We start from the raw sequence: 14,537 nt of genomic DNA on the forward strand, positions 1-14,537 counted from the left end.
GTCAATACTTGCATGCTTTCTTTTTTAAATTACTGAGATATGTGGGTGAACTCCAATTACTTTAGTACCCCTTGTGGTGTTATTAACTCAGAGATTTAATTTCATTTATCGTTCCCAAACTATTAATTAAAATCTAAATTGGTCCATAAACTTTAAAATATTTTAATTGAGTCCTTAAAATATCGTATTGTATTAATCAAGCCCTTTTGTTAATTTAGCTGGCAATTTAAGTAATATATGCATTTCAGTGTATGATGTGGAGCTTATTTAAAATACATACAAGAGCGGTTACAATGGGGGACAAGGGTCTTGGAACCCCTAAATCGGAAATTTATACCTTTGAATCTCTTTAAAATTGTAATTTTATAGGCTAATACATGGTAAAATTATATTTTGACTTTATTCTAGAAAATGTAAAATCATAAACTAATATAATGGTAATTTTGCATTTTGACTCTCGTAAAAATTTATAATTCAACTTCAACCCTGAAAAAAATTCTCAACTTTGAACTTGAACACAGATTAAATTGTAAATAAGTGTACTTATTGCATGAAAAACTTGAATACGATGTGTTATAAAAACAATTAGTGTCACTAAAATTTAGAATGACTATTTTAAGTTTTAACATGACAAATCCAATTGTTTATACAATAGATCTTAACGTGTTTACAATTTGATCAATGTTTTTAAATTATGTTTCATATCATATTTGAGCTGACATTTAATACTCAAACTAATGACCGGGTTGATAGAAGAATTCAATAAAATATTTTAAAGTTTGGAGGTTAATTTAGTATTTGAGTCATGATTAAAGGACATTTTGTGAAATAAACCCTAGATGAAATGCTTTGGTTGTTAAGGGATGAAATAGTCAATTCAGAAAATTATATGAAAGATAAGAAAGGTATCTTTTCCCACAATTTTTCGGCATTTACATATGTATTCTTTGCACTAACTTTCATGTAACGGACGATTTAAGACACGTCATTGGATAGTCTTTCGTCGGGACACGTGGCAGATTTCCATGCATTTTACTGGAAAAAGAAATCTTAGACGTTGTCGGAAAATTCCGTTTGTCTTTCATTTATAATGCATGGACCTCGTTCAAAAGGGTTTGTTATGATTTTACTGTTATTTAATTAGTGAACCTGTTTCCTTGTATTGTCAGAATAAAAACATTATGGGCCAGAAAGTTACATTATTACGGCAATAACCAGAACTTGTTTCTTGGCATCAACGGAATCTAAAGTTAAAACGTGTTAAATCAAGGAACCTTCATTATTACTTAAAAACAGGAGCCTTTTATTATTTTTCTCAATATGCAAAATATGATACTTCAATGTGATCCCATTAATCCAATTTATGATGTTTAGAGGAAGGATGTTATTAGGTCATTTGACGACAATGTTGCCCCCGCATTGTACCTTCATCACCTTTTTGTAGTGCTGACATTGATGCATGTTTGATGCATTCGCATCGGGCTGAGACCCTGGAGTAGTGATTTTCTCTATGATGTCTGAGGAGGAATGTGGACCTTAGGATCAAATACGTAAAACAAAGCACTTCTATTGCCTTCATCACCTTCTTGTAATGCTAAACCGATGCATGTTCAATGCATTGGCTTAACACGAGGACAAAGTAGTGATTTTATCGACCATGACTTAGGAGGGGCTATGATCGGGTGATGTTGGACTAAGGATCAAAAAGAAAAAGAGAACACCTTCTATTGCCTTCATAACCTTTCTATCATGCTTAAAAAAAAACTCATGTTCGATGCATTGGCATAAGACGAGATGGCAAGCAGTGATTTTATCTTTATTATGTCCAAGGAGGGAGTTACCATTCGGGTCATTTGCCGACAATGTTGCCAGACACTGACTTGGACCTTAGGAAGTGAAAAAACAAAGGCCTTCTATTGCCTTCATCACCTTTTTGCAATGCTAGCATCCATGCATGTTCCATGCAAGGATTAAAGGAGCCATTTTTTAAATCTAAACTCTACTTAATAATAATGCATGAATGATGATAACCAAGAGAGGGTAAAACTCTGCTCAAAGCTTCCTGATTTCGAATTTAAACCACTGACTCTGAGCAACCACTAAACGATATTTGGACTTCCACAGTACCTCGGTGGTATCCGAAGGCAAGCATCGTTGCCTGTGATTTTATCCCCCTTGACAGCTTCACCTATACTATCGGCCATGGCTCTTAATTCACTCTACCTGTAAGAACAAAATAAAATGATTACAAGCAAATCAAACATAGAACATAACCGAACAATACATTAATGACCATATTTAAGCTCTCTATTTAATACCAAGGCATGAACAGATTGCCAAAAAAATCGACAGTGTTATGGCATTTCAGATTCCAAGGAAAACAATAAAGTAATGACTAGAAAGACGTAAGAAACAAACTGATGCAATTACCTCAATCATCTGAGGTATAAACCTCCGAGATTGATACTCCAAATGTATATTTACAAAAAATATCTTCATATCACTTCAATATTAGCAGTGACTGCTATTGATCAATTAAATTCTTCTGACATCCACTGGCAAATGAGAGACAACTGTATAGTCAAGCCAACAAAACGTAACGTACGGTAATGTAAGTTATGACAATTGACAGAATCCCCAGAAACTTACAAGATTGTACTGAGTACCTGAAACTCTACACTACAGTACTTTTTCAGATTCTGGAGGACGCGGGCACCTAGATTCAAATTGATCAAGGTAAACATCCAGGGCTTTGATCCAAATTTATGAAGTAATGAGAAAAGAAAGCAAATGCATCCTGAATTAAATGAGATACAAGGTCAAAACAACCGTATCACACAAATGAAACTTTATCATCTACTAACAGAAGAATGGAGAAAAACACTTTACACATCATCCATCGAACAATTAAACATGAAACTGGCTTAACCATTGTCCCCATGCATGCAGAAAAAAACCAGGCTTGATGGACCACACTCCAGCACAATCCCATATATTTGCTCTCTCATGGTCACCTCATGGAAAGCATATGATAGTGATACGATCTGCCATCTCTCCACAAAAATCTTGAGCCATCCAAAGTCCAAACTCCATGATACTTGAAACACCAGCTCTGGGCTCTCTACAATTCAAAGCTGAAATCACGACCTGAGGTTAGCTATTCATATAGAGTATATCCATTCACTTCCTAGAAAGTAGAAATTCATTAAAAATGGTTCCGAATAAAAATAAAATGGTTTCTAAAGATGTCACCTGTACCAATCACTTAGTTGAAGATATTCTATGGAATGATGGCATCCAGCTGCTTGAAGCACCAGTTTTGTTCCCATGTCCACGGCCATTATTTGTACCTTCAGTTGGCCCCTCTGCTTTGGGTTGACTCTTTTTCAAGGCACCAGAACGAGCAAATGAAGTGGAAGGTATTGCTGTATTGCTCTCCATCTGCAACAGTGACATCTCAAAGCAGTTATTTTAAATTGACCGACTGATGGTGAAGTTACATCATACTAAAACTAGTAAACAGAAATGGCAAGGACTAAGACACTTTAAAACATGCCACATTAATTTCAATTCAATTCCTTTTTCTATATTTAAACAGGCAGTTTATAAGTATACATGAAACATGATATAACATGCTTCATCAGGCAACTTACATGTTTCTCAGCCATATTTTGACTAACCGATGGTCTAAACTGCATACGAACATCTGGACGACCAAGGTTACTTGGTCCTCTGTGCTCCATAACTTCACCTGAATAAGAAGCATCCTTGATTCCTGGAATTCAAAAATAAGGCAAGATGTGTGTCATAAAAGAAAAGTTCCAAAATGAGTTAAAAATGAAAAATATCTTCCGCAGGAAGAAACTAACTAGAAACCATGAAAGATTGAAACTATAAGCAGAAATGCCCCATTCTCCATAAGATGGAAATAACTACAAGTTACCAAACTGAAAATTTGTTAAAAAATTATAAGCAAATTCTTGGAGCATGGACCTTTAAGCTTATCTGCAGTCATTGCTTGGCTGTTTCTTGTTCCAGAAAAAGGCTGCACATCCTGGAAAAAAATATCAGGTGAAACAAGTATTACCATATAACAAGTATTAACAGAATATGAAGCAGCCTCCAAACATTGTCATGCATCTATAAACAAATCCCTCTTGATAAATTTTTGGTTAGAGAAGTTATGGAATATTTGGGCCAAAAATATTCATGAGATGCAAGTCTTTTAATTGACAGAACCAAAGACAAAATAATAAGAGGGAATTAAGAAAATACTAACAGATGATTGAGGATGTGTCTTTGTCCTTTGTGTCTGCTGGTACTTTAGAATTGTCCAGTCAAATATGTAATCAGACTCATAACCTGCAACATAGAATTTGAGGAAGTTGAAAACCAGAAGATGCAAATATCAATTTGATGTTGTCCACACAGATACATGATGTTGCCATTACAGCCAGACAGGACTATAAAATACAAGGTTATCAATTTAGAATCTAGGTTCATCAAATATTATTAATTGTCAACATAGCAACCCAAACATGCAACATGGAAGAACATGAGAAAAATGGTGAACTTAGCAGTTGATTACCTTCTCGGGTAAACAAATCTTGAAACAAACGCTTCAAGAATCCATAATCAGGCCTCTGATCAAATGTTAAAGAGTGGCAATAGTGAAAGTATGATGCAAACTCCACAGGGTGTGACTTGCACAAGACCTTTTGAACATGAAACAAATGATAGATAAGCAATGAACAACAAAAGATGCTCAAAACATTTTTCTTTCATGTGAGGGGAGATATCAAAGAAGGAAATACCTCTATTGGTGTTGATAACTTCTTCTCACATATTTTATCATACTTCTGCTTCTTTGTAGCAGCCTTTAGACCCTGCCAAGGTAGACTAAATGCAGAAATTAACAAAATCAGTCAGACAACAGTCAGAAGCACAGTGCTAGATAACATTTGAATACATGAAGTCATCAGGATGAATGAGGTATAGATTAAAGCAAAATCAAGGCTCTAACAACCCCTAACGTAATTGAGTAGCAGAAAAAGAAAGGCAGAAGAATTGGGGCATACCTTCCTCTCAAGAAATACAAAAGAACATAGCCAAGTGATTCCAAATCATCCCGACGGCTTTGCTCTGTGGAGATTAAAGAGAAAGTCAAGACACCTTTAGAGCTCAGCTGCAATATTAAAAAAGAATAGGGAAAAAAAGCAACAATCCTTACCAATTCCAAGATGAGTATTGCAACTAGCATAACGTGCAGTTCCTGTTAAATTTTTATTCTCCCTGTAAGAATTATAAAGAAAAAACACTTCTTAGCCAAGGGGGGAAAGCACTAATAAACAGATCAAGAAAAAGAACATGTTTAAAACTGAATTCTTTTACAGGCTTAAACATAAAAATTAAAATGGATCAGAAACAGAGCATCATCAAGTAAAGTTGTCCAGTTTACTAACACATTAAAAAGGAAAGCCAACCAGATATTAAACAAGAACTTGGTAATTGGATTACTACCTGTAAGGAATATGTCTATTTGTGTTGGGATCACGATATCTTTTAGCAAGACCAAAGTCAATTATGTAGACCTGATGAGGGAAAAAAAGAGCTATGGAAATAAATAAAGCAGAAAGTAAAACAAGAGAAGTATCATCTGTGCAAATCAAGCATTGAAGAAATGTACCTGATTTGCTTTCCTGCCAAGACCCATGAGGAAATTATCTGGTTTGATGTCTCTATGCAGAAACCCCTTAGCATGCATAAATTCTATTCTAGCAATCTACAACTCATCAAAGGAAAAAAAAAATCAAAAGGAGCATTATGCAAATAACAACTAAAGAGAAATTATCAAATTGTCATACGAGGATGAAGATCTGGACAACTCTTATTTGCAAATTCTTTAACTGTTTACCATTTGATCAGCCAACATTAAAACTGTTTTCAGTGAAAACTTTCTCCCACAGTAGACAAATAAGTCTTCCAGGCTTGGTCCCAGCAAGTCAAGAACAAGCACATTATCTTCGCCATTTACTCCACACCATTTTATGTGAGCAATGCCACCTAAAAACAAATAAATTTGTGCAAATACCAATTGCATTAGCATAACTGAAAGAACATCTAAAAAGAAGTTTGCATTCTCAACATAAAACTACCAACAAGTTTTCCTTACTTCCTCCTTGAAGAATATTATAGAGCTTGGCTTCATATAGCAATTGAGGATGTTTTGTCTGCCTGTTTTCCTGACAGCAACACAAAAAATATAAATTTCACTAATTTATATCAATTCAGTTTTACTCTCACAGGAAGTAGCTGTTTCATAAACATGATGAAATCTACAAGCACTTGTTCAAGTATACAATCAAGCTGCAAAATCAATTTTACAAATTTAACAAAATACTTGGCTAATTTCAAATTAGCCACAAAATGTTACAACAATTACAAAATCAGATAAATTTTCTATTACTCAATTAGTATCCACCTTAAAACCTTAATATTACAGCTGAATTTTTTTTTCTTTTAAACCATTCATGGTGAAAGAAACAAACAAAAATCAGAACTTGCTTACAAATTTCTAAGTGAAGACTTACAATCTTTACCGCGACAGTTTCACCCGTCTCGATATGAGTAGCTGAAACAAATCAAAACCAAACGAAAAAATAAATAAACATGCATCAAATTGATAAAAAAAATTGAGATGAATTAGCATAATAAGAGAATAAATAGAGCTAAAAAAACTGAAAAATACCAAGAAAAATTTCACCGAACGATCCACTTCCGATTTTGCGACCTAACTTGTACCTCTCTCCGACGATCCTCTCCATATATCAGCTGGAATTCTTTCTCTTTCGGTTTTCTCTCTGGATTTTCCCGGGAATCAGTCGATTTGCTGATGGATTTGTGAAAGGGAGAGAAAATTAGGGCAAAGCAATTGAGAAATTGATAAAGCGAAAAAGGAAGATTTTAGAGATATCGAGGAAAGGAAGTGGAGGACGAAAAATGGTGACCTTTTTTTGAGGAGGGTGTTTTGGAGATTTCGATTAATTTGGAAAGATTTTCAACGGAGATGACGATTGGTAAAAGGAAGTCGGTAACGGGTAAAAAGGATTAGGGACCGTTTTGAAATTTTAAAGAATGTGAGGGACGTAAAAAGAAAAAATAGATTGACCAATGCAAATTATGCAAATTGTCAAATAATAGGGAAGGATTTGTAGTTTATAGGATTTATGGGGTTGTCATTTCAAACTCAGTTTTTTAAATAATACTTCTAGTTTTAATATTAGGGTAATTTACACCTAATGTCATTAAACTATTAGTAAGTTTACGTTTTGATCACTCAACTTCAAAAAGTTACAAAATAGTTATTGAACTATTTGAAAGTTTTTATTTAAATTGCTGAAGTATTCAAAAGTTTTTTATTTAAGTTAATGGATTGTTAAGTTTTTTTTTTAAAATTCAATTAGCAAAATCTAAGCAACAATTGGATGATCGGTACGGTGCATCAGTACTCATAAAAGATTAGAAAAATGCACCTTAGATCTAAATAGATCTATTGGATAAGAAACTTGTTTGAATTATAGTTTACAAATTGATGATATTCAAAACTGTTTCATGAAAAAAACAGAATTATAGAAGAGAAAGGAGAGAATGATGTAGTGGTGTGAATAGAAAATGTCATATAACAATAACTTTAAAAACTCAATGATTTAAATGAAGTCTTTTGAATAGTTTAATAATCAATTTATAATTTTTTAAATTTGAATGACAAAAGTATAAATTTATTAATAATTTAGTTACCTTATCATTTAGAAAAAAGCTTAAACCAAATTTTTTATTTAAAAAAAGGTACAAATTTGAAATTATATATTTGTTTAATATAATCACATGGTAGATCGTGATTTAGTATCAAAATTAATATATATTCTTTATCTACAGTAATTTCATCACTTTTTAAATGTTATTATAAAATTCAATAATTGAGTCATTATGAGACGATATATTCAATATTAAATTATATCGATTAAACAAGTTGATTTGATTGAATTTTCCATCCATTAGAAACACTTCATTTTCAAGATAACTAGAAAACATGGACCACACCACCTGGTCCTGGTGCAAGGATGAAAATTATATGAATATTTATGTAGAGATATTATTATTTTAAAAAATAATATGAAGTTATCGAGAGAAGTACCTAGTGTTTTAAACTGGGTTGAAATGTTTAAATATATGCCATTTGACATACATAATAACCCCTACTATTTTTATATTTCATTGCTTTTATTATAATTTTTTTAATTAATTAGACGTTAAATTGATCATAAAAATTATTAAAAATCAAATTTTAATAAATATTAATATAATGATATTTTTATTTTATATAAAAGGTTTCAATAAAAAAACTAAAAATAAAATAAGATGTTTAAAAAATGAGCAAATTTATTTATGTGTATTTTACCAAGAACAAAATTTAGTCAAGCATAGATAAATATCCTTAATATATTAATATTTACGTCATATCTTAATGTTTTTATTGCAATTTTTTTATTGAAAATAAATGTATTACGCCATTTTGAGTAAATTTATATATCTGATCAATACTTCAAAATATAAATCCTTTTAAATTATTATAAAAATAAATAACTAAAAAAGTATAAAAATTAAAAAAAAGGTGTTTTTTAGTGGGTATTGATTGACACGTTAAAGATACAAAAGAATGTGGCGTACAACCATGCAGTTCGTCGTTATTCATGGACACTGCACTTTGTTTTTTATAACTGAAATATCGATCATATTCAAGCTTTAGTCATACAGAGAATACCAACATCATTTCTTTTTTTCCTTTTTAATCCTCATTTACACTCTCAAGCAAACAAGCAATTCCATTCCATAGCCCGGGGGAAAAAAATCCCACCATGGAAACTCCTTCAGATGAAAACAACAAGATCAGAGAACCCTTCCTTTCATCCTCTCCATCGAAGGGTGGTTTCGGAACACTGCCTTTCATCTTAGGTTCATCGCCTCAAAAAATCAAAAAAGCTTTGGATTCAATGGTGATTTTATGATTTTTATTTTTTATTTTGATTCAACTTTGTGACAGCAACGGAGGCTTTTGAAAGGGTGGCGACTCTTGGGTTATCACCGAATATGATAGTGTATTTGAGGAGAGAATTCGGCATGGAAACAGCTAAAGCTGCTAACGTGATCTTCTTTTGCTCAGCTGCTACCAACTTCACTCCGATCATTGGTGCTTTTATTGCCGACTCTTATATGGGAAAGTACCGTATGATCGGATTCGGATCCGTTCTTTGTTTTCTGGTAATTCAAATCCCCTTTGAAAACCTCAAAATTTTTTTGGTATAATGATAAACTTAGCCTTCAACATTTATTTTTTTTGTCAATTTGGTCATTATTCTTTTTTGGAGCTAAATTTAACCCTTATTTTTTAATTAAAATGCTGGCGTGCAACTCGCATGATAATTCACGTATACTTCATATTGATATAGTATTCTTTTATCTTAATATGAAGTCAACAAAAAATTTAAAATTTAGAAAAATATTCAAACAATAAAAAATTCAAAAATTTTAAAAAAGTCATAAAGTACATAACGATTCTGATGTGAATTGCTATATTTAAAATTTTAATGTTTTAGTTTGTATTTCTATGTTTTTGGTCATTATTGGTATTTCTATTAAAAAACAATAATTTAGCTTTTTTTTGAAAGGTTTGATGATGTAAATTTACTCTCTTTTTCTTTTTTTTTAATGTTGAAAGTCAATTTTAACTAAAAAAATACGAGTCAATTTGACAAAAGAACTAAACATTAAAGGTTGCTGTTAGGTTTACAATTAATGTTGTCACTTTTGTTAATGTTTTATGGCATAATGGCTTATTTGGTCCTTTAATTTTATAAAAAATATTATTTTAACCTTCTATTTAATTTTTTTACTTTTTTCAATCTTTAAACTTGTATTTTTTGTCAAATCAATCCAAAATGAATAGAAAAGTTAACTTTTGTTCACTCTGTTGATGTTGCATACATGTGAATTGTCACCTAGACAACATATATGCATTTAATTAATATTCAAATAAATTATAAAAATTATTTTTAAAAATTAAAAATTATTAAAAAAGTATAAAACCTATAAAAATATTTTTAAATTTTTAAAAAATTAATTGAATGTCGATACATTATCTATGTCTATGCTACATCAGCAATGTTAATTTTTTATATATTTTTAGTTGATTTAATAATAGAAAATATAAATTTTATAATTAAAAGAAACAGAAAATCAAATAAGTAATTAAAATAACTTTTTAATTGAAGGGTCAGATAAATAATTGTGCCATATTTTATTGGTGGGTAGGGAGGCGTTTTTCCCTTTCATTGCATTTCTAGGTGAGATGTTGAAAATAACGTTTTGTCAGCTCCTCTTCTATATTTGTTTCTTATATTATATGTTACTCGAATCTAGATTCGAGACCGGAAGATATCTTTTTAAAATAAAAATCGGATTTCGAGGGGAAATGAGTTTCCAATTAAAAGTTTTGGAATCCGATTAGAATCGGGCTTGGATTTCGAAAAATTTATCAAAATAACCCTGTTTTGTATATGAGTTAACTACGTTTATTATCACTAATTATATTTTATGATTCAATTTAAAAAAATTATTAAATAATTTGAGAGTTTTCATTTAAATTACTGAAATATTATAATTATTGTTATATGAACTTTTTTATTCCTATAATCTACATTAATCGAAAGTTTTCCTCTATTTTTTTCCTCTACAATTTAATTTTTCTCATGAAACAACTTTAAAAATAATGAACAAAGAAGGAAAAAAAAAATTCAAACGGTGCAAATAGAGAAAGTTATATATCGGCGATTATAATAGTTGAGTAACTAAAATAAAATTAGACCCCTCAAATTTTTAAAAATTCTAATTAAACCCTACAAAAGTTTCTAAAGTTTTAATTAAACACTTCAAAATTTTCAAAAATCTCATTAATCTTCTTAAAAGTTTCTAAATATTTTAATTAGAACCCTAGTTTTAAAAAAATTAGTTAAACCCCTTAAATTTTTTAAGATTTTAATTATCCCCTAAAGCTTAATGTAACGTTGATAATCCTTAAAGAAAAAGTAATCAGGCCATAGAAACTGCTCCATCCAGGAGATCCTCATAAAAGATTTCAAGTTTTTTTTGGTCTCATTAATCATCTTTTTCTTCATGCTAGGGGATGATTCTATTATGGTCAACAGCCATAATTCCACAAGCAAGGCCATATTGCGACCAATTCAACACCACTTGTGAAGCCCCGACAACACCCCAACTTCTACTCTTATATTGTTCATTAGGCCTAATCTCTATCGGAGCCGGTGGCATAAGATCGTCGTGCATGGCCTTTGGTGCCGATCAATTGGATAAGAGAAACAACCCGGAAAATACAAAAACTTTACAGAGTTTCTTCGGCTGGTACTATGCTACTGTCACGTTTTCAGCTCTAATTGCTGTAACTTCGATCGTTTATTTTCAAGATAATTTGGGGTGGGGAATGGGTTTCGGGATACCTGTAATGTTGATGTTCGGTTCAGCTGTTTCTTTCTTCTTAGCATCTTCTTTTTACATCAAGTTGAAAGCTAAGACAAGCTTACTCACTGGTCTGGCTCAAGTTCTAGTGGCTTCTTTCAGAAACAGGCACATTGAGTTACCGTCCCATGCCACTAATGAAGTTTACCATATCAGAAAGGGATCGATGCTCCAAGTGCCAAGTGAAAAACTAAGGTACTATCACAATATCATTACATCGTCTTATCATAATATCAGTCTACTTAGTTCATGGAACTCTACTTAAAAAGTTGGCATCCATTCTTTTTGTTTTTGCAACCATTTTCTCTTTCTTTAGCCTTAAGTATAACATCTAGTCATAATATCTTTGGAGAAAGTACCTATGAAGTCCCTATATTATAGTGACTGGACCAAATTAGTCCCTATACTATGAAATTGATCAATTTAGCCCTACATTATTAAAAAGAATTAAATAACGCTAAATTGGAATAGAATTAACATTTACGGTTTAGAAAAAATAGAGTTAACATTTACGATTTAAAAATGACATTAAAATTATTTGGGCTTATTTGATTCTTTTTAATAGTACAAGGACTAAATTGATCCATTTAACAATAATGGGATTATTTTGATTTAGTCCCTATAATCAAGAGACCTACCATGTACATTCACCTAATATTTTTACACTATTATCATTGAAATTTTGAGTTTAGAGTTAATTATTGTACCTTGGTTCTTATCATTAATATTCAAACTTTGGTATTTGTAACCCTTTCCTCTTCCTTAACCTTAATAAAGGATGAAGCGAAAAAATTTATATCGGGAGATCCAAATTAGAATTGTACAATATTGAGGGCTAAAGCACAAATTTTACCATTTTTCACTACAACTTTATAAATTTTAAGAGCCTAAAAGGCACTAAGGGTCAAGTCCCTTGCCTATACGGAAATCTCTCTTTCTACATGTTAGACAGAACTTGACAAATGTTGCCTACATTAACTTAATCATCTTTGTCTTGTCCATTTTATTTCTTTGTAATCTGCCCAGGTTTCTGAATAAAGCTTGCGTGATAAAAGATCCTCAAGAGGACTTAACCTCGAATGGAGATGCTTCAAACCCATGGAATCTTTGTACAGTAGACCAAGTGGAGGATCTAAAAGCATTGATCAGAGTAATGCCGCTTTGCTCTGCAGGAATCATGATGTCCGTCAACGTTTATCAAGGCTCATTTATGGTAATTCAAGCAGGCACCATGGACAGGCACGTAACTCCAAACTTCGAAATCCCAGCAGGTTCATTCAGTATGTTTATGATGATCTCTATAGTTGTATGGATCCCCTTCTACGACCGGATAGCTCTTCCTTTAGCTTCAAAGATTAAAGGAAAATCAGTTCGTCTTGGTTTAAAACAAAGGATGGGAATTGGTCTTCTTTGCTCTTGTGCATCCATGGTAGCATCCGCAATCGTAGAGTATACTCGACGGAAAATCGCGATCGAAGAAGGACTTTCCGATGAACCGCCAGCAGTTGTGCATATGTCTGCACTATGGATACTGCCGTTTTATATCCTAGGTGGCTTGGCTGAGGCCTTCAATGGAATTGGACAGATTGAATTCTGTTACTCCGAATTACCGAAAACCATGTCGACCATTGCGGCCAACATTTACGGATTCGGAACCTTCATTTCGAACCTGGTGGCGAGTTTTATAACAAGCATGGTTAACAATGTTACTAAAAGAGGAGGTGAAAGTTGGATTTCAAGCAACATGAACAAAGGGCATTATGATTACTATTATTGCCTTCTTGCTGGCTTGAGCATGCTTAATTTTATGTACTTTCTGGCTTGCTGCAAAGCTTACGGTCCTTGCCATGGAGATAACAAAAACCAGGCAGAGAAATCCAAAAAAGGAGATTATGAGAGTATAGATGATAGTTAAGTTCCTTAGTATACAGTAAGATACATGTGATGTCTAATGAAAATCTTATTGTATTGATTGAGTACTACACAGAGATAAAAGTTTTCAGAACTAAATATATCAGCCTCTCGTTGAATAATATTGAATATGGTAATTCAGAAAAAAAAAAAACCTCAATAATATAGCACAAACCCCAATCAGTAAACAGATTACATAGAAGAGGATTGAAATTTATATGCTTATTAAATATTTTATTGTAAAGTTATTATTCTATCGGTCTAACATTAAAAATATTATAGTATTTTCTTTTTGAACAATAAAAATATTATAGTATTATTAAATATATTTTAATAAAGTAAAAATATTAACATTACTTAACAATATTACAAATTATAAAAATCTATTTATGAAAATTGATTATAACAAACTTTTTTATCCTAATTAACATTTTAATTAAAAATATTTAAAATTTGTTTTAACATTTTATGTTGTGAAAATTATAAGAAACAATGCAGAAGCAATATTATGTAATAATTTTTAATAAAATAAAATGTAATTTAGCTCTAAATACATATATGATGTTTCAAATAAAAGATTTCAAGTTTTCATGCGAAGATGGGGTGTATACGTAGGAATCTCTATATTGTTTGGTCTCATTATCTGTTATGGTCAACAGCTATGATTCCACAAGCGAGGCCCTATTGCGACCAATTCAACACCATTTGTGAAGCCCCAACAACAACCCAACTTCTACTCTTACATTGTTCATTGGGCCTAATATCTATCAGAGCTGATGGCGTAAAATCGTCATGCATGGCCTTTAGTGCCGATCAGCTGAATGAGAGAAACAAACTTGCAGAGTTTCTTCGATTGGTACTATGTTACATCAATGTTTGCAGCTCTAATCGCTGTAACTTTGATATTTATATTCAAGATAATTTAGGGTGGAAAATGGGTTTTGGGGTACCTATAATGCTGATGTTCCTTTCAGCTATTTCGTTCTTCTTGACTTCTTTATTTACATCAAGTTGAAAACTAGGGCAAGCTTGCTCAC

At 31.9% G+C, this 14,537-nt stretch overlaps 2 protein-coding genes across 9 annotated transcripts; one reads left to right on the forward strand and one right to left on the reverse strand.

Annotated features, from left to right (window-relative positions):
- Positions 1 to 1,895: 1,895 nt before the first annotated feature.
- LOC107943804 (casein kinase 1-like protein 3) lies at positions 1,896 to 7,183 on the reverse strand. 8 transcript variants are annotated; one of them, XR_005899970.1, is made up of 18 exons: positions 6,749 to 7,183; positions 6,591 to 6,631; positions 6,173 to 6,242; positions 5,915 to 6,063; positions 5,687 to 5,782; positions 5,521 to 5,591; positions 5,231 to 5,292; positions 5,079 to 5,142; positions 4,815 to 4,899; positions 4,589 to 4,715; positions 4,280 to 4,362; positions 3,994 to 4,054; positions 3,654 to 3,775; positions 3,259 to 3,441; positions 2,890 to 3,134; positions 2,667 to 2,716; positions 2,431 to 2,573; positions 1,896 to 2,223 (listed from the first exon to the last, which is right to left on the reverse strand). XR_005899970.1 is itself a non-coding variant. In XM_016877624.2 (15 exons), exons 1-14 carry the CDS (start codon positions 6,822 to 6,824, stop codon positions 3,262 to 3,264), a joined length of 1,287 nt encoding a protein of 428 aa, XP_016733113.2. In that variant the 5' UTR covers positions 6,825 to 7,183; the 3' UTR covers positions 2,777 to 3,134; positions 3,259 to 3,261. The 8 variants fall into 8 exon arrangements, 2 of the variants coding, with proteins under 2 accessions (XP_016733113.2, XP_040931295.1); XR_005899968.1 differs by having other exon boundaries at positions 2,431 to 2,555; positions 3,253 to 3,441; XR_005899967.1 differs by having other exon boundaries at positions 3,253 to 3,441.
- A 1,603-nt stretch (positions 7,184 to 8,786) lies between these two features.
- LOC121204807 (protein NRT1/ PTR FAMILY 1.2) lies at positions 8,787 to 13,688 on the forward strand. The gene is made up of 4 exons (XM_041075363.1): positions 8,787 to 9,012; positions 9,101 to 9,318; positions 11,237 to 11,784; positions 12,616 to 13,688. The coding sequence occupies exons 1-4, from the start codon at positions 8,916 to 8,918 to the stop codon at positions 13,502 to 13,504; spliced, it is 1,752 nt and encodes a 583-aa protein (XP_040931297.1). The 5' UTR covers positions 8,787 to 8,915; the 3' UTR covers positions 13,505 to 13,688.
- Positions 13,689 to 14,537: the final 849 nt, after the last annotated feature.

Source organism: Gossypium hirsutum, chromosome A08 (genome assembly GCF_007990345.1).
Source record: "Gossypium hirsutum isolate 1008001.06 chromosome A08, Gossypium_hirsutum_v2.1, whole genome shotgun sequence".
Lineage (NCBI taxonomy): Eukaryota > Viridiplantae > Streptophyta > Magnoliopsida > Malvales > Malvaceae > Gossypium > Gossypium hirsutum.

Excerpts from the sequence above, each read along its gene's own strand:
- LOC107943804 (XM_016877624.2), bottom strand. The coding sequence starts at position 6,824 with ATGGAGAGGATCGTCGGAGAGAGGTACAAGTTAGGTCGCAAAATCGGA. Across the intron at positions 4,900-5,078 it reads TTGTATTTCTTGAGAGGAAG|TCTACCTTGGCAGGGTCTAA; the intron begins GTATGCCCCAAT and ends TTCTGCATTTAG. Across the intron at positions 4,055-4,279 it reads AGACACATCCTCAATCATCT|GATGTGCAGCCTTTTTCTGG; the intron begins GTTAGTATTTTC and ends ATTTTTTTCCAG.
- LOC121204807 (XM_041075363.1), top strand. The coding sequence starts at position 8,916 with ATGGAAACTCCTTCAGATGAAAACAACAAGATCAGAGAACCCTTCCTT. Across the intron at positions 9,319-11,236 it reads GATCCGTTCTTTGTTTTCTG|GGGATGATTCTATTATGGTC; the intron begins GTAATTCAAATC and ends TCTTCATGCTAG. Across the intron at positions 11,785-12,615 it reads GTGCCAAGTGAAAAACTAAG|GTTTCTGAATAAAGCTTGCG; the intron begins GTACTATCACAA and ends TAATCTGCCCAG.